Consider the following 19105-nt stretch of genomic DNA (forward strand, 5'->3'; position numbering starts at 1 on the left):
ATCTTAAAATGCACTTGCAAATTTTGCCCCCAACTGTTATTGATGGTCTTATTCTGCAAACCTTACAATCATTCTGCCATTCTTACAATATAGCTTCTCAGACCCACAAACCTGGAAAATGGAAGTAGGAAGAATGGGGGTGAAGGAGTAGGCTCACATCTGCCATCCACACTCATTGACCTAGAACAGTTGCATCCAAATGTTTTTTTGATGGGCTGAAATTATTGAATGTGCCTTTCAAATAAATTTAATATTGCTGATGGTTTTAATATTTCTTGTAACTGCTTAAAGAATTTTTTACAGTCAAGTGGTATATAAATTTTGTTCAATAAATAAAATAACAAAACCATGCTCAAAGGTACTGTCTTACATATTCCAGGGCTGATCAAGAACATTCAGTAGAAGTACTGATACTGGATATTGATTGAAACTAAATTTTGGTCTTTACATGAAATGTAAATTGGTAGTGGGAAGGAAAAGTGTGTTTGTTTTAACGCTGATCAATTATTGCTCAGTAGGCAGCAAAACAAAGTGGGTGTCCTTTGTTGTTGTTGTTTAGTTGTTTAGTCGTGTCTGACTCTTTGTGACCCCATGGACCAGAGCACGCCAGGCACCTCTGTCTTCCACTGTCTCCCGCAGTTTGGTCAGACTCATGGTGGGTGTCCTTACTTGCTGCAATAGAATATTAGGCTTGAAGGTTCACTGTCAAACAGCTCAATCTTATACATAGTTATTCAGAAATAAGTCCTACTGTGCTCAGTGAAGCTTATTCCAGGATATACATGCATAGGCTTGCTGCCAAAACCTATATAAAGCTAGGCAATAACTTTTCACAACGATAACCCTTCTCAATATACTTTTAGAACATTATTTTGTGGATAATCAATTCTAAGATGTTACATTTTGATTAGGACATCATATTTTATAGGGCCAGGCCTAGGTACTAATGACTTAAAAAAATGTTGTTGGGACAATAACATTAATATGCATTGTAAATCTCTCTGAACACCTTGATTGTTTTCAGGACTGGCTCAAGACATTTTGCTGCCTGAGGCAAAGGGCATCATGATACCCCACCCCACCCTATTCCATTCACAGAAGTGAAGAGATAGACAGTTGATTGACATACATAACTCCAGTGCTATTTTTCTAGAAAAAGAGGTGCTGAAACTCACCATGAACGCCTCCCTTGTTCTCATATAATCGCAATGGTGCTTACCTGAGAGGTGCTGGAACTGAGTTCCAGTGAGTTCTGCCTGAAAAAAGCCCTGCATACCTCCATACATATAAAGCGATGTGTACACAAACACATGTACACACTCTCTCTCTCTCTCTCTCTCTCTCTCTCTCTCTCTCTCTCTCTCCTTGTTTGAAAAGCATTTCAGATACAGTATAGCATATATACTTGTATGTTGTATCATTTTAATGTTGTTAGCTGCTCTGAGCCCAGCTTCAGCTGGGGAGGGTGGGATATAAATAACATTTTTTTATTATTTATTATTATATAGTTACCACAAATGCGTTAGTTTCCCAGGTTTGAAAGCATAATCTAAGATAACAAACAGAATAATGATTATGGCAAAAAATCTGGAGAATTTACTTTCATACACACAGTGTGCACTAATTGCCAAGAAACACAACTTTTATTAATGTAATTGTGGTTTATTATTTATGCCAAAATACACAAAATCACTTGCAGAGTACTCTTCCAAATGTTGAGATGTCTGTGGACAAGTAGCTTGATGGGAATGTGAACAAATGCAAGATTGTTAGACTATAGGTAAGGGTAAAGGGACCCCTGACCGTTGGGTCCAGTCACAAATGACTCTGGGGTTGCAGCACTCCTCTCACTTTACTGGCCGAGGGAGCCAACATACAGCTTCCGGGTCATGTGGCCAGCATGACTAAGCCGCTTCTGGCAAACCAGAGCAGCGCATGGAAATGCTGTTTGCTTTCCTGCCGGAGTGGTACTTATTTATCTACTTGCACTTTGACGTGCTTTCGAACTGCTAGGTTGGCAGGAGCAGGGACCGAGCAACAAGAGCTCACCCCGTACAACCCATTTAATACACAATTTCAGATACAGTAGTTTTTAAAATAATGATGCTAGTTATTTTATAAATTTTGGAATTTTTACATTGCAACACGGCCTCTGTTTTGTATGAAGGTCATGGAAAGGACAAAATTCAGGAAGATACTTTTTCAAGCACCGGAAAGGAAAGTTTCTTGTCATAGTCCCCAACAAGATGGATAGTATCCTGCATTTGTTTATTCCTTTATCCTAGCAAATAGGTTTCCCCCCCTTTTCTCTTTCCCACAGGCTTGGCTAAAAATATTGGAATCTTCCTCTAATTCTTACCTTTCTGTGCTGTTGAGATTGTAGCAAGCACACATTAATTTTCCTTCTGTGCAGAACCTTAGTATATCCAATAGGCACTTTATGAATATTTAATTCTGATGTGCTTAAAACTGCAATCAAATTTCCCTTTTTTAATGATATTTTTAGACCACTTTTCAGCATATGCTTTTAAAGCAGTTTAAAACATAAAACAAAACAAAAATACCATAATCATTAAAAAGCATTACTCTGGAGCAGCCGCACTGAAGGTAATAATGGCACTGCTCCAAAACTAAATGATTTCAGAATTGTAGCTTTATTGCCTAAGGGGGTAACAGGAAAAACCTGATCAGTCTCCTTTTTTTATTAAGAGAATAGTACTCCAATAATATCTGTCTTGCAAGTCACAAATAAGCAGGTGCTAAGTAACTGAAACTTCTTATGGCACAAATTTTTCTATGTGGCTTTAACTGCAGAGGATAATAGAAAACTGAGTGGGTTAAATTGATTTCAGAGAACATGTTTCTCAGGAATGTTGAAGAAGAAATTTTTAGTGTTCTTAAGCAAAACTATTTGACATCCTGAAACTATCTTAATTTCGAATGACATAAAAACATTTTAAATTTGAAAAGCTACATTAAAGAAAACCACAGATTATTGGTCCCAGAATGTTGGTGGGAATTGACATTTGATGTTTGTTTGGAGATAATAGATCACCAAAGTCAACATTTTCTAACAGAAAATGTTGATCGTGCACTAAACTTTAGCCTGGATTAAACAGAAAGCAAAATTAGTAATGATTGTGGAGTTGCAGAGCTTCCTCACTGAAATCAAAGGGACTTTGACATGTTTAACTTGGTCGAGATCATGCTAACTTCTTGGAGTAAATATGTACGTGGCATTTAGCAACTATTGTTTGCACTACATCTGCAGACAGATGTAGTTTGTGCTACATCTGTTGTCTAGCAAAACTCAGGTCATGTCTCTAAGACCACTTTGTATAAGCCTTCAACCAGTTAGGATTTTTGTGTTTTTTTAAGGGACTCAGGCTCTGAACTGTTTAGAACAGGGGTAGGCAACCTAAGGCCCGGGGCTTAGGATCCGGCCCAATCGCCTTCTCAATCTGGCCCAAGGATGGTCCAGGAATCAGTGTGTTTTTACATGAGTAGAATGTTTCCTTTTATTTAAAATACATCTCTGGGTTATTTGTGGGGCATAGGAATTTGTTCATCTCCCCCCCCCAAAAAAAATAGTCCGGCCCACCACATGGTCTGAGGGACAACCCACGGCTGAAAAAGGTTGCTGACTCCTGGTTTAGAAGCTACAGAGCAACATGCCACTTAATCTGGATGTCTGACAACATTTACTGGGGAAGCACCATAGCTCAATGGTAAAAGCATCCATCTTCCAGGCAGAAAGTCTCAGACGGCTCTCTAGGTATCACCATCTCTAGGTAGGACTGGAAATATCACCTGTCTGAAATCCTGGAGGAGAGAGCCATGTATGACTTTGTGAGTTCTTTGGAGGAAATGTAATAGCAATTAAACATGTGGTTACAAATGAGTCTGTTTCTCCCCAATGCATATACTCGGGTATGTTAGAATATGCACATATTGTTCCTGAAGGACACTGTGTCACTGGTGTACCTTAAGCACAATTGTTGAAAACAGCATGGGGCTACTGTCAGTCAGAAGCACTATTGTTGCTTCATGCGTCCCACTGACGCATTCAGAAGAGATTCTGGCTTTGAGCCCTGCTGGCATTGTGATTGTATACAACATCAGCAGTTTGGAGCAACGTGGAGTAGTGTTGTCAAGTAATACATGGCTCTAGTTCATGGTGGACAACCTGCATCCTGGGACACGCATGCAACTCCCAATCTCATTTTATGTAGCCCAGTACCTCCTGAAGCCACCTGTTCTTCCCTCCCATCAGACTTCTTCCCTTATTATTTCTTTTAAAGTGTCCCCCCCCCCTCTTTCTTGTGTGGTTGCAGAACAATTGAAAGGGGTAGGATTAAATCTGATAAAAAATAACTTGATTTTCAAAAACTTCGTTCTTAGCTGTATGTCTTTGGGAAAGAAATCAGCCGACTGAGCACAAATTGTCAGGCTTCTACCATATATGTATGTGTGTGTGCTTATATATGTGTGTACTGGTTCATATAGGTGTTGAAAAGTCCTCTGTATACTTATTTGGGAGTTACCCCATCAAACCTCATACGGCTTACTTCTGAGGACTGTGACGGAAAAGTTTGTTTTCTTTTTCTTCTTTTCCTGCCAGCAAATGGTTAGTGAACGGCAGCTTCTGATTGGCCGAGGTTCCAGGTGTGGGGAGTTGAAAAGGAGAGGATTTGGAGAGACAGTTGGGTTAGTTGAGGGAGTAGGTTGGGAGGATAGGTAAGAAGATAGGGAGTGAGAGAGAGTTGGTTCTGGGTAGAAACATCCACTCTGAGGAAATGATCACAAGCTAGAGAAAGGAGTCCCTGAGCTTGGTGTGAAGGACAGTGTCCTATAAGAGTAATTAGGCCAGGAATTAACTGGGAGGCTGAGGCTGAGACAGGAGAAGTAGAAGCTGTAAAGAGATAGTCTCCTTAGGTCTCATTCCAGCCAGGAGGGGGGAGATTCTTCTAGAAAGAGAAGATTTCCAAACCAGCGAAACCTTGAGTCTGTTACGCTGAGTACCTCAAGAGTAGGGTTTTCTATGCAGTGTGTAACTGACAGAAAATACCACCTTGTTTAAGAACCAAAGTATTAAGTTAAGAACCAAAGTATTAAACGGTAACAGCTATGCAACAACTGAGAAAGCACTGAAGTGAAATAATCTGAAGTATCCTATGTTTTACCCACTCATGTCATAAACTTCCTTTGTTAAATAAAATTTTTATTGTTTATTTGAGCAAATGCTGCCTGAGACTCCAAATTATTAAGTTTTACCTCACGTAAGTCCCCCACAAGACAATCTGAGGTAGTTTGTGGGAATTTGTGGAATTGGTGTTCTGTGAGGTGGATGCACTATTTTTAGTGAGGGCCGGCCCAACAGCGCCGGGGAGAAAAGGGCCGTTGAGCCATCCCATATCAAACCTACAAAGGCGATTGAATTCTAATCTGAGGTAGCCACAGTGAAAACTAAAGCAGGTGGTATTTATTCTGGATTAGTTAATTCAGAACACTTCTGTCCCTGGGCCTGCTCATCATCAGCTCTGGCTCCATTCACCAGCATATGGCCCTGACATATTTCCCTCAGGAGAAAGCAGACTCTGACATTAAAATATCACCCATTCGTGTTAAAGTGTAAAGAAGAAACATTTTCCCTGCTACAATTTCTCCACTTAAAACCAAAGTAGCAATGCACTTACCTGGAAATATAGCCTTCCAGAGAGTACATTTCTCTGTTAAAAAAAATAATAATCCAGAAGCAAATGCCAACCTTAACTGGGGCTAATATTTACCATCTTTTTGCAAAATACATGAACTCTAGTGTCCTTTGCACTGGCACCAATTCAGGACTCTAATTTGCTTACTGGGAATTGATTTGTTTCATAAGTAGTTCATGCACTCATTTTTAGATTTTTTTAAATATGAAGGAGGTATATCAAATATTAAAATAAAAACTATATTAATAAGTGTGGGGTGTGGGGTGTTAAATAAGATAAGCAGAAAAACAACCATCTTTCATTTTCTTCCCCAAGGGAGTATTGCAGTGGCTTGCATTGATATATAACATTGAGGTTTATTGTAGTGTACAAATATGCAGCAGCCATTATAATACTACCTTGTGACTACACCACAAGTTTATTTAACCATGGTTTGTTGAAGAAGCCAGGATCCCTCTCACAGATTATCACACTAAGCACAGTTTGTCTCAACCCCTGAAACTTTCATGAGACTATTAGTCCCCCATAAAATCAATAAATCTTTTTAAAGCAGAGGTTGGATGGCCATCCTGTCATGGATATTTTAGCTGAGATTCCTGCATTACAGGGGGTTCGATTAGATGAGCCTCAGGATCCCTTCCAACTCTGCAATTATATGATTCTATAAGTCTACAATTATTGTAATTTTCTTAGACATGTTCCTCCTGTCCCTGTTTTGTTATTTATTATTATATACTGATATGAATATATATCCTGTTCTTCCTGTCAAAGGAACCAAGGGAGGCAAACAGAACCACAGAACCTTTATCCGTTTATCTGTAGGATCAGGGTGCCAGAAAGGAATAATTTGGCATAATCTTGCTTTTGCAGGACCCAGACCTCGATGGGGGGGGGGATGACTGTGAGTTGGATGGGGGGGTGCTTGTCTTGCTCATGCATATTCAAATCTAAGTGAAATTATTGGGCTCTACTTCTAAGTAAATGTGGGGATGTAAAACTGAAATTGTGCGCAACTGGGCAGGGTTGCACCCACAGCTTCTGCAGAGTGCTCCCTCCCCCCAGTGTTCTTGAACCTTCACCAGCTCCTGTGCCTTGTGATCTATTTTGTGCCAGCTCACACTTCTGCAATTCTGCCCACGTGGGGGTACAATTCAAGGACATTTCTGCTAATAACTGCAGCTGCAGTTTTCTATATCATTTGAGTTTCAACCCTAAAGGTCAGACAGGCTCCAAAAGTGACAGGATTTGTCTAACTTTCTCCTACTTGCCAAGCTCTCTCTCTCTCTCTCTTCTTGCTTAATACTGCTGCCAAAATAATAAAACATATCTAGACTTTGATCTGGAATCCATGTCATTATAGGACATTCCAGCTATCACACAAATCTTTTGATTTTTGTTTCTGCAATACTTTTTCTGCCCTTGGGCTTGGTTTTCATGCCTAGCAACCAAAGTTATACATGATAAGGTCCTAAGTATTTCCATGACTATATCTGCTGGAAGGCTCCATCCTTCTTAAAGCAGCAATGACCCGACTTCTTCTTTTTAACTAGAGGGCACATGGGTGCTCACAGCAAACCATTACTGTTCAGCTTTCATTTCAGACTAATGGTCCAGCACTGTTTTGACAGCAGTGTGGAACTTCACAACAGTTATGTAAGGTCAGACTAAAGGTGACTTTCCACGATACTGGTCAGATTACCCCTGTCTCCAAAACGTCCGTTAGTGTTTGGTTGCAGTTCCTGGGAAAAGCTAAATCTAGCTTCCAGTAGTTTGGCCAGAATGCCTGAAATATGTATGCATGAACTACCATTACTATGGTGAATAAACTCCATTTAACAAGTATAAATCACAAAATCATAGAGTTGGAAGGGGCCAGGAGAGTCATCTAGTCCAACCCCCTGCAATCCAGGAATCTTTTCACCCAACGTGTGGCTCCAACCAATAACCCTGATTAAGAGTCTCGTGCTCTACCCACTGAGCTATCAACTTGGGTAATATGTACAATATGTACAAATTATAATATGTACAAATTATTTAAATAACAATTCATTTAAATTTATTTAAATTATACTACCTATCATATTAAAACATAGAAAACATCAACAGCATATGTAATAGCATTTATGTATCACAGCCAACCACAATAGGAAACCTGCTGAAATACATAAGTTAAACCACCCTTCTAAAGGCAAGCAGCTATGCAGATTTCAAGGAAACCAGCCTTTAAAAAGGCCTCTGGGCAGGACTTGGAGAGCAATTTACTAGGAATTTCAGCTTGGCATGCTAAAGCCATGGGGTGGAGGGACAGCCAAAGGCTATATTTGGTGTGATTAAGAAAGGGAGGGGAAATGAAAATATAAACTTGGGATTTATAAGTCAGTTATTTTCTCAACTTGAGATTTATAAGTCAGTTATTTTCTCAACTTGAGATTTATAAGTCAGTTATTTTCTTATTATAGTTTTGCAGGTGGACCCTCCTGAACTGGAATCAATCATTTGAACTTAAAAACTATGTTCTTTCATTTTTCTTTTATTGCAGGTAATGTTGCTACAAAAACAGCTGCCCCTCCCAGGCGGCAAAATGTCATACTGTCTTATGTTTATTTCTCATAACTCATTCCTACCCATGCCTTAAAATGACAAATGTGCTGAACTAACACTCAATCATTGATTTGAACATAACAGCCCCATTCAGCCAAGAACAAGGACACTTGCATTTTACCCTGAGATAGTCGCTGGAAACAAAAGATTCACCAGAGCAGTATTGTTTGGTATCTGTCCGTCTCAAGAGACAATTGAGTGTGCCTCTGGGGATGAAGTCAAACTGCTGTGTTAGCAGCATCAAAGTGACCTTCCCAGGGTGCAAGCCTGGGCAGTGTGTATGGAGGTCCTGGGCTGCCCAGATGACAAGACCCCTCTCTTGGTTTCGCTGATGTGCTCAAAAGGAAAGAAGAGCAATATGTTTGGCACCAGCATGGCTGCAGGAGTTGCTGGAAGGAGGCATACAAGGCACCATCCAGCCATCTTAGAGACTCCGTGTAGTGTTTCTTCTCCTGAAGATATCCTGCAAGGCTTTAGGAGTGGAGTTTTCCTTCTCCTAGATTGGCTGCTTTCCCAAGCTGATGAGCCCCATCTGCCCCTCACTTCCTTTTACAACATGGGCAGAAATGCCTTATTGACTGCTTGACCCACTATTAGTATCATCTGCTCAATATGTTGTATTCGCATGGAGAACTCCCTAACTCACCAAGGGTTTGAGACCCATTGGGTACCCTCACCTGGTTTAGCCAGCCAGTCAAAGCCACTTCCCAGGGTGTGGCTGCTGTTATATACTGACAGCTTCTAGGAGCTACAGGTGAGAGCTGAGTGCAGAGGAGGGCCAAAGGTGGACAAATTACACCGGAAGGAGCACAATGTATCCCCCACCAGAGGTACTACTCCTCCCCTAATACCCCATACACCCCAAAGCAGGATAGGTGACAAAGCTCAAACTTTCCTTCTGTCATTGTTTTTGCCAAGTTGTTTTGTTTGTAGTTGTTTTCCTCATTCAGTGCTGGCTACCAAATTAACTAAACACGGCAGCTGTGAAGCAAACAGAATTATAGCTGACACACTAATAATGATACTCAGCAAGTTGTGCCCTGTTCTGGTGTTTTAAAAAACCCTATGTATACTCATTCTACTGTTGAATGTACTCTGAATTATACAATGTATAGTCCAACTTCATTCTCTCCAGGACCTATGCTACTGAATCATTTATTTGGCTGAATCATCTGTGTAAACCACTTACAAAACAGTTAGCTGTTCACAATAAGTTTTCAGCATATTTTAAAATCATCCTAAGAACTGTCTCTGAAGCGCAGAGATGTACAATTTTTCAGACATGCAATTTATATAATTAGACGTCCACACATAATATATATTATTTACAATGCAATCCCATTCTTAAATTATGCTAGCTAGGTGAGGATAGGATTCAATCACGCATGCCAACATAATTTCAATTTATGACAGATGCTACTAGGCTTTCATTACCTTAAATGAGCATTGTGCCCTGCCATTGTAGCTAAAGCCATGTAAAGCAGGTCAGGGGAACAGCCGGCTTAGGCAATGCAAAGAATGGAAACGACAACATGCCACTCCTGTATCTGCAAAACCACAAGTAGAATAATGCACAAGTGGAGATTAGGTGATGGAGACTTTGGTGAGCAGAGGACTTTGCACAAACAACAAATACTGGGCAGCCCAGGGAATTTTTTAAAAAATAAATAAATAAAAGTTTAGATCAGGGTTTCTCAAACTTGGGTCTCCATCTGTTGTTGGACTACAACTCCCATCATCCATAGCTAGCAGGACCAGTGGTCATGGATGATGCGAATTGTAGTCCAAAAATGGCTGGAGACCCAAGTTTGGGAACCCCTGATTTATACAAATTATTGTATTGTGAGACCTTCTTACAGTGGCCTCAGTGCTCCAGACACCTACCAGGAAATTTAAAACTTGCTATTTTACCCGGGGCTGTAAGGAAAATGCACCCCCAGTTAGGCTAGGGAAGGAGACTCACTGGGATGAGACTATGACTCAGAGCAGGACTCCTGAGCCTCTTCCATTCTCCCCCCTCGAAGAAAATAGCAATTGCCACAAAGTGTCTACCATCTGTCTGAAACACTGGAGAGCTGCTCCATGGTTGGGACAGGGACAGCACACATAGCCCCACACCATGTACCGTTTGAATGCACTGAAGTTATGGCTAGAACCATAACTGGGGGTAGGGAGGACTAGCCAGGTTCTCCCCCCCCCCGGATGAAGCTTCCAGAGGGGTGCCATTGAGGCTCCTAGCCTGTGTGTATGTGTACACAAATGTGCATGGGGGGAGGGTGCCAAACTTGGTCTTTGACCCAAGTGGAATAAAGCCTAGTTTCGCTCCTGCTTTTAGCAGAATGTGAGGGTTGAATGAAACCGCCGGCTGAGCTAGCTGTAGCCCTTTGATGCCACTACCAGCAACTCCCTGCATGGTGAGTAAAGATGGCTGAGAATCTGATAAGTTTGCAGGTGAGGGGAGCTGGTCTCCGCCCCAGCTGAGGGAAAAGGACAAGAGGAGGTGTTGAAGGAAATTGGAGGGGGTTTTTAAATAAAAAAAGGAAACTGATATGGACATAATTGGAAAGATGAGAGAAAACTGCAGTTTGGGAGAGGATAAAATGCAAGTTAAATGTGAAAGGAAAAGAGGAATAGAATTTAAAAGAATATGAACAACAGTTTGTGACACATGAGGCAAGGGAAGTAGAAAAAGCCTCTCTACGTAGAGCTTCTGGATCAGCAAATTCTCCCTAAAATGGGGAGCTGAGTCAGAATACCTCCACAGCTAATGTCCGTATTTAACAGTATTTAACTTCCCTGTTCTACAGAAATTGTACAGAATTTCTGCCTGATGCATCCATACAACATACTGTGGAGCTGGGAGGCCAGGGTTCAAATCCTCACTCAGCCATGAAATTCACTGGGTGACCTTGGACAAGTCACTGCCTCTCAGCCTAACCTACCTCACAGGTTGTTGCAGAGATTAAATGAGGAGGGGGGAGAACCACATACCTCACTGTGAGCTCATGGATGAGATAACAGTGATAACATTAGAATGCAAGAAACAACAAAAAAGAAACCCCTCAGCTTTTACTATGTGGGTGAATCACATCCCACCACAACAGCCTGAAACTGGGGAAGAAGGGCGTCTCTTACCACGACTTTACTTCTTGAAGGTTCAGTTTCTACATGGTTCTTTAGGAATAAACAGCTCAGCTGGGCTGAACAGATGTAAGAGGTTTATAGACAAAACTAGATAGGGCAGGGCTGGCCGGTGCAATGCTCATGGGCAAAAGTATGACTGCCAGTACCTCCTAAGTTGCCCACAAAAGATCTCAGCAAATAGCCCCTCAGAATTTCACAATATATGTTTGCTCTTTCTGCCATGTTCCCGTTTGCACGGGGTTGTCCTATACTTGAACACATTCCTTTAAACATGGTCACATTTCATTGGATGCCAGGATTGGACGCCCACCCTTTCTTCCATTCTTAACAGAGGAGAGGTGTAAATATCTTCTCTCTGTGTGATAGTGGTTGATATAGGGGTCTTTTCCCCATTGAAGAGGGGGACATATGCCATTTTGTGGTCCTGTCGTCATCCCCCGCCGCTCTTTTAATTGTGACAGCCATTTCCTGTTATGTCAATATGTCGTGCCATCCACGATAGCCATTTTGTGTTATGCTACACTCCCACAGCAGCCATTTTATGTTATGCTATGCCCCATGACACCTGTGGAACTTCCCCAGAATTCCAAATGTACCTGCTGGCCCAAAATGTTGGCAACTACTGAGGTAGACCAAGATGCTCAAAGTCCTCCAGACCAATTGAAATACAGTCTGTTTTTATGACATGTGCTTTAAAATGCTTTATCTCTGATCATTCTTTGATGATAATATTGCTTGCCAGTTTGGTACTTGTTGTGTGGAATAGCAGCTTCAGTTACACAGATTCCATGTGCCTAGTCGTGAACAGACATATCTGTGATGTGGATCCACTCCTTTGCCACTTTCCATCATCCAGTTCCAAAGTAGTGGTGAAGCCTGAACCAATTATGGCAAAAGATACCATACTATATCCATATTGTTTAAATGACATGTCTGTTAATGATGTGGCCATTAACAGCTGTAATTTCCTGTCATTCTGGAGTTTGAGTGAACATGGAAAGCCCTTTACCTACTACGTTAAACTGAAAGCGTTGTTGTTGTTGTTGTTAATTGAATTAGGTCATTAGTCCATGGAGCAAGAGGTCTGAGTTCTAATATCACATATGATTCACAAAGGAGTCAGGCTACTGCATTTCCTCCTGTTTCTAAACTAAATTATCTAAACGGACATAGAGAGTATAGGAATAACATTACCATGGACTTAATATGACATACAACCTCCTTCACTAATGGTCTGATAGCAAGCAGTCCAAAAGGAACACTCTGTTTTTGTTTTGTCTTTATTGTAAGGTTTCAGTACATTCTGACAAGGGGTTTGGGACAATCCATGATCAACGTTTCTCATTTCCTTCATTTGCCCACCAGGAATCCACTGGATGTGTATTTGCAATATCAGGATTTAAGTCATAATCCACCAGTCATTACAGCTGTATAGCCTTTATTCATTCAGTGGGGCCATCATTAGATGACAAATAATTATTTTCTGAGTCAGTTGCTGCCATGGGATCTTAAAAATCATTCCTTTTTCTTCTGAAATATGGGGTTAACTTGAATACAGTAACTAGCACATATCAGGTCAGCAAGTATGGGTATGTCTCTGTATTCTTGAAACTACAGCAACACTTTCAGGAAATTATATTTGCAAAACCTTTGGGAGCAGTAGAAAGCAAATTAAAATAAAAACTGACTTAAAAGTTATCAATTTTAAATTATAACCCATTTATTTTTCTACATATTTATTATTAATTGCTGCAAATATTTAATGTGTAGCATTTTGATGCTAATTTATTACTCAGTACCAGAAACCTAACCTTGTGGATTAACTTTAATAAGTTCATTGTCTGGGTGAGGGTTGTCTTCCCCCATTTCACCAGCAAACTAAATTATTTTTGCAACACACAATAGTCATGCATGGCTCAATCAGATCCCAAACAGTGACTAGTATTTCCTGTTTACTTTAACGCAAAGCTTAACTGACCATGTGATGCAATTTCCCTGGAGTCACAGAAACAGAAATGCTGTAGTGGCATTTAAATTGACACACAAAAGAATACTTGAAGCATTGTTGACTGTTCAGTTGCAACTGAAGAAAACAAAAATGGTATTTAGAACGACAACAAGCAAGCCAGTGTCCAGCATAGTTGCCCTGGCAAGGCTAGCCCCAGAACTTTGGCTGCTCCAAGAGATGTGAGCAAGAGCCATCAAATATCTGCAGCAACAGTTTGCTTGGGAATGGAATCCTATTGACTTTCCTCATTTTGAAAAATGTTAGTTTAACTTTGGTTTTTCAGCTGGCCTTACGATTCCTACAAATACTTCCCTACAGTCATTTTATTTATTTTGTGCAATGGTGCAGAAGCCCTGGCTGCCTGAACACAGGCACTGCTGCTGCTCTCTCACAGCTTTCTCCCTGCCTGAATTTTCAGCTTAGTGCCTGGGTTGGCAACTATTTTTAACAAGAGCCATCTTTTTTAAATTGAATGAGGCTGAGATATTCCTAACCAATCAGAATCAAGAAGGGCAAAGGGTTCTTTAACACTGTCTTATGCCACATTAACAGAAGTTTGGGGTTTTTTTGGTCCAATTGGTGTCTTTGGTCCTCAGCTGTCTTTTGCCCAAGAAACCTGTAATACAGGGCTGGGGAATATGAGGACTGGATCCAGAACTGACTTATCCCTTGCAGCCATTTTTGATAGGTAGGTGAGGCAACCTGTTAGTGACGTCACATGAAATCAATCAAATGCTAAGACAAGATCTTGGCATTTAGATCAGAGATAACAGATCTCTGCACCTAGCATCATATGACTTCAGGTGACTGACATATTGTTTTGAGTTTACTTACTCCCTGGGAGTAAAAATTGTTTATTACAGTATGTTTATATAACTTCCATTTCTACATATATCTTTACACAAGTTTGGAAGCATGTGTACAGAAAGTAGTTGTGGGGGGAGGGTAGGATGGGAAAGTGCCAAGTGGGGAAAGGGTTATAGAACCCTGCCACCCAGCCATTTCTCTGCTCCAATTCCTCCATCGCCCCTGGATGATTTTAGTTGGGAAAAGCAGCCACTGGGCTAATAGTAAGTGTACATGCATGCAATATGAAGTTCTACCCTAAAGGTTGACTACATCAGGGAATAAAAGGCCCCTACTTTTTAAACGATATTGTTTTTGCACAACACAGCCATTCAGACCTTGAGCTGTACGCAACCAGTATCTGCATAAAAATATATTGTACACAAATAGTGCCAATGAAGAACATTCACTATTTTATTTACTAGCCCAATAAGAAGGAAAATTGGGGGGGGGGGGAATCCAGCATATTCCTTAGATTAGAAACATCACTTCATACAGCTGATGTCTATCTTCAACATGACCAGGCCTCTTGAACCTAACAAAAACAGATCGAACTGGTTAAATAAAGTGGTAAAATGTGTTTGGTTTTAACTCATTCCTATCCTAGGTACATGGATTTCAGAGGAAGTCTCAGTGGACTTAGTGGGGCTTACTTCTGAGTAAAGCTGTCCAGGATTGTGCTGAAAATATTAAAACTATTTCACTGGTGGTAAAACAGACCATGAGAGGTCAATCTGTTGGAAATTGTAACTGTTCTACTTCTAAAGCTACTGTATACCATTAATGAAGAACTGCAATTAAAAGAAGCATATGCTCAGTTCCATTGTTTTCCAGCAGATGTCATCACATCGCAACAGTAAAAGTTCTAAAATGTCATGGTAACGAAAATAAACAGATGTACTAGGGCTGGTGGAGAGTAAGAAGAGATTTAACACCAAGGGGAATGAAAAATCTTAAAACAGAAGGGAATGCTTAAAAATGCTGTACTTTTTATTCTTCAACACAAAGTCAAAAAATATTATAAACAGCAAAAAATTACTGTACAACAATGCAAACAGAAATAATAAATTCATTCTAAAATAGGTATTCACAGTACTTTTTCTGTCATCGAGCATTTTCTTTCCCTCAAGCTCTAAGAAAACCAAAGTATTCTAATGTGGCAGTGCAGAATTTTAAAGCTTTACATAAGAGACACTTAAAAACAACAGCATGGCGGCATTCTCATGCCCCTCCCTCAGTAAAAAATACTACCAGAACCATATTGTGGACTTAAGTGACATGTGATGCTATTTCCAATATAGCAAAGGTATCCAAATGCTGCTACTGAAAAAGAACCCCAAAGTATTTCTGTGAAAATGTAAGCAGATGAATTTTTAAACATTTCTACTCCTTTGTGTAAGCGCCACAGCTGTGAAGTCATAATGGCAGAGTAAAATATTTATCAATGTTTATTTTCCGCACTGTGGGGAATGTAGGCTTCATGTTCTGGCATCTGCAGAAGGAGCAAAATATTCAGGTACACTGAAATAATTCAATACTGGTGGGTTTTTTAAAGAAATGAACTTCACAAAATAAGTGTCCATGTGATACTTTCCTTCTGTCGTCAGAAATGTTGCAAACCTATTTCAATGTAATGAGCAAAAAAAAAAAAAAAAAAGGCAGTTCTCCTGCTGCCCTAAACTTTGTTTGTTTTGTAGGAAAATCATCAATCCTTCTGGCAGAGAGGAAGGATAGCAAGAAATTGAAGTATCCCAACTTTCTAGAATGTATGTGTGTAATTGTGTATTCCTAGCACATGACATAACATTATTAGCTCACAAACTTAAAATCTGATTTAGGATTATTGCCTCTGAGGTGTTGCATGGAGACTGAGATTTACAAAGGCAATCAACCTCACCCACTTCCATTGAAAACGTTTCCCTAAATCAATGTGTTCGTTATATTGGTGCTTATAGTTGTTTAAATTCTTCTTATAGCTCCTTCTAGTACAGTAATCAAACAATAAGTCAAGAGAATGCATCTCAAAGTTGTTTTTTCTTTGGAATAAGCCTGTGCTAAAGGAAATAATGTATGCAGGATTTTAAATAAATCCTATGAGGTCAGACAGGAAAAGAGACAATATCCCTTTATATGAAAGCTTGTAAACATTTGAATGGCTCACAACCAGATAACTGCAGATCATGCATAGCTTTCTGCAAAACAGAAAAAGCAAGGAACCTATGGATATAATCCCCCCCTCTAGATATTTACTATACATGCAAACAAGGTGAACGTTTTATCACTTTTAAGAGAAAAATAATATCTTTTATAAAATTGTACACAGTGTGAAGCTTCTTGCCAGTATGTCGTCTGGCACTTCTACAAGAGAGATGGCCTTATTCCAATCAAAACATTGTGCTTTTGTTTTCTTTTAAACTGTATTTTTCCATGTCTCAGAGATGCAACGAATCCATGTCTTCATGATCCTTGTTTTCAAAAGTAGTTGCCTGCAGTGAAGCTTGAATTTTTTAAAAAATACTTTGCACGAAATTTTGTCCTGAGAAAAGATTATTGCAGGTCCTAGCATCTTAAAAGCAAGGCAAGATGCAGCAATACATAGCATTTAAATGATCACCGTTAATGTTCTTGTTGGCTATCCCCGAGCAGTTTTTTTTCTTTAAATCATAACTAATTTGTCCTAACCTCAAATAAAAACAAATAATTATGTCTCATAAATATGTCAATTTTAAATTAAAAAAAGAATATAGTTGAAAATACACATGACTAGATGGCAGCTATGGATCACATGTAACTTATGTTCCAGTAATTTATCTCTTCCTCTTCCCAAAGTTTAGAACCTTGGGGCACCCTTACCTTGCAAATCTCTTACTTGGAAGATCTCTCTGGGCACCATTGTTATGGGTCCTAAATAAGATATTAGATCGGATCCAAAGGTGCCATTCCATGAATACAACAGATATCCCAACTAGCAGAAGTCCTGAAAATGGAAGGAGAGGAAGGTGACCTTTGCCAGTTACCCCTAATACCTGCAGCCTCCACCCTATGCTGTTCCAGAGGGTCTCTCAACCCTCCACATCAGATTTTCAGGGGGTACTTGTTAATAGAACACCCCTGGTTTGTGAGAACCAGATAATGGAAGAGGGCTTTTAGATGCAACTCATTAACTTCAAGTTCTTTTGACACTCAGATTAGTTGTAGGCATGGTTTGTCCTAAAATTAACTGCCTATTTACACAATACTAAAAACCATTCATAATTGGACTTTATATACTCCTTTGATCTTCTTAATTGCATTATCATGAGGAAAAGTAACTCGTGATCCATATGGAGCTGTTGTTGTCGTCCGCACTGTATGGGTATAACTATACAGATATTTAAAGGAACAGAGGGTGCCATTTTATCTAACGGTGATGGTAGAGAGAAATCAATGGCACAACACAGTATCTTATATTAGACACTCAAAGTGAAATGATATGCAAAAAATGGTAGTCCTCCACGTTTGAAGTACCACCAGTTCATTTATTTATAACAACTTTGACTGATTAAAAAAAACATTTGTCCATTGGTTTGTTGCACTGCCTTTTATATGAAACAGTACTTCAAAACTCACAAATAATAAAGCAGCACTTTCTCTCAATACCAACACTACTGTAACATACACTGTAGCGTGGCATGCATATCCACAATTGCAGTATTTATTGGTTTTGTATTAACTGAATGGCGATTTTTTTTGTTTCAAATATTAGTAGAGTAATAACATGAAAAGGGTGGCCGGCATGGCCTCAAAGGCAACATTACATGAGAACTTCATAAAACATGGAATATGATGCTAACCTCCAGTAATATCTTTTAAAGTATTATCATAATCAAATTCAAAGTACCAGGATTCCAAGCTGCTGGACACTATTAGTCACCAAACAAGGTTAATGTACATTTCTGTTATTTTGACAATGTCACATCAAATCCAAGCCATAAATTGGCTATTAAAGAAATGCCATAGCTTCTTCACTGCACAAAAATAACTTGTCCTTTTAAGAAGACCTAGCAAAGTTTCAGTGGCTTATGCATGTTACAGAGTCCGAAGGTGGCTCGGCAAGTTTCTGTTGTTAGCATATAAGGGCTGTATAATCACCATCATATTGAAAGTTGCTCAGACTGAGCTGAGTTTCACAAGGCCACGTACTGAGTCTTCGTGCAATGAGTCCTGGCTGGCTAGGCTGAGGATATGCATGGTACGGCTGTGAATCATAGGACTCCCAATTGGCAACATTCCAGGTGGTGATGGAGCTTCCTCAGGAGTAAGAAACTGATGACTTTCAGAGTCGTCTTTTAATGGTATCATGTCTGTCAAACCTGTTTCTGATGTGAGATTTGGCATGGAGGAGGGTGGTGTTGGCTGCCCTAGTGTTAATGTGGCACAGGGAGCACTGATAGAGGTCTTTCCTGGTAAAGGTAGCTCTTCACTACTTATGCTGGGCTCACTCTGGAGAAGCGGTGTGGCAGCAGCCTGCAAAACGAATTTAGTGCTCTGAATGCACTGATCTTGATCACACTGAAGTATTGAAGGGTGCCAAAATAATATACAAAGCATATGCACAGAGAGAGGAAGAAAGAAAGAAAGAAAGAAAGAAAGAAAGAGAGAGAGAGAGAGAGAGAGAGAGAGAGAGAGAGAGATGGAGAGAGAGAGAGAGAGAGAGAGAGAGAGAGAGAGAGAGAGAGAGAGAGAGAGAGATGTAAGGATATAGGCAAAAGAGGAATGGGGTGTGAAGAGAAAGAAAAGAGTTGTTAGTAAT

At 39.9% G+C, this 19105-nt stretch overlaps 1 protein-coding gene across 5 annotated transcripts in view; it reads right to left on the bottom strand.

Moving 5' to 3' along the window:
- Positions 1-14703: 14703 nt before the first annotated feature.
- The window catches only part of ZDHHC14 (zDHHC palmitoyltransferase 14), a 68906-nt gene continuing 64504 nt past the window's right edge, over positions 14704-19105 (bottom strand). For 2 of the 5 annotated variants that reach the window (XM_081905320.1, XM_081905319.1), the window contains exon 9: positions 15283-18864. In XM_081905320.1, coding sequence (XP_081761446.1) covers positions 18463-18864 — 402 coding nt within the window. In that variant the 3' untranslated portion in view covers positions 15283-18462. Of the gene's footprint in view, positions 14849-15282; positions 18865-19105 lie in introns of those variants that run through there. The other 3 variants (XM_081905322.1, XM_081905321.1, XR_014166816.1) reach the window with 2 other exon arrangements.

The sequence above is a fragment of the Podarcis melisellensis genome (genome assembly GCF_964234715.1).
Source record: "Podarcis melisellensis genome assembly, chromosome: 3".
NCBI classification, from domain to species: Eukaryota; Metazoa; Chordata; class Lepidosauria; order Squamata; family Lacertidae; genus Podarcis; species Podarcis melisellensis.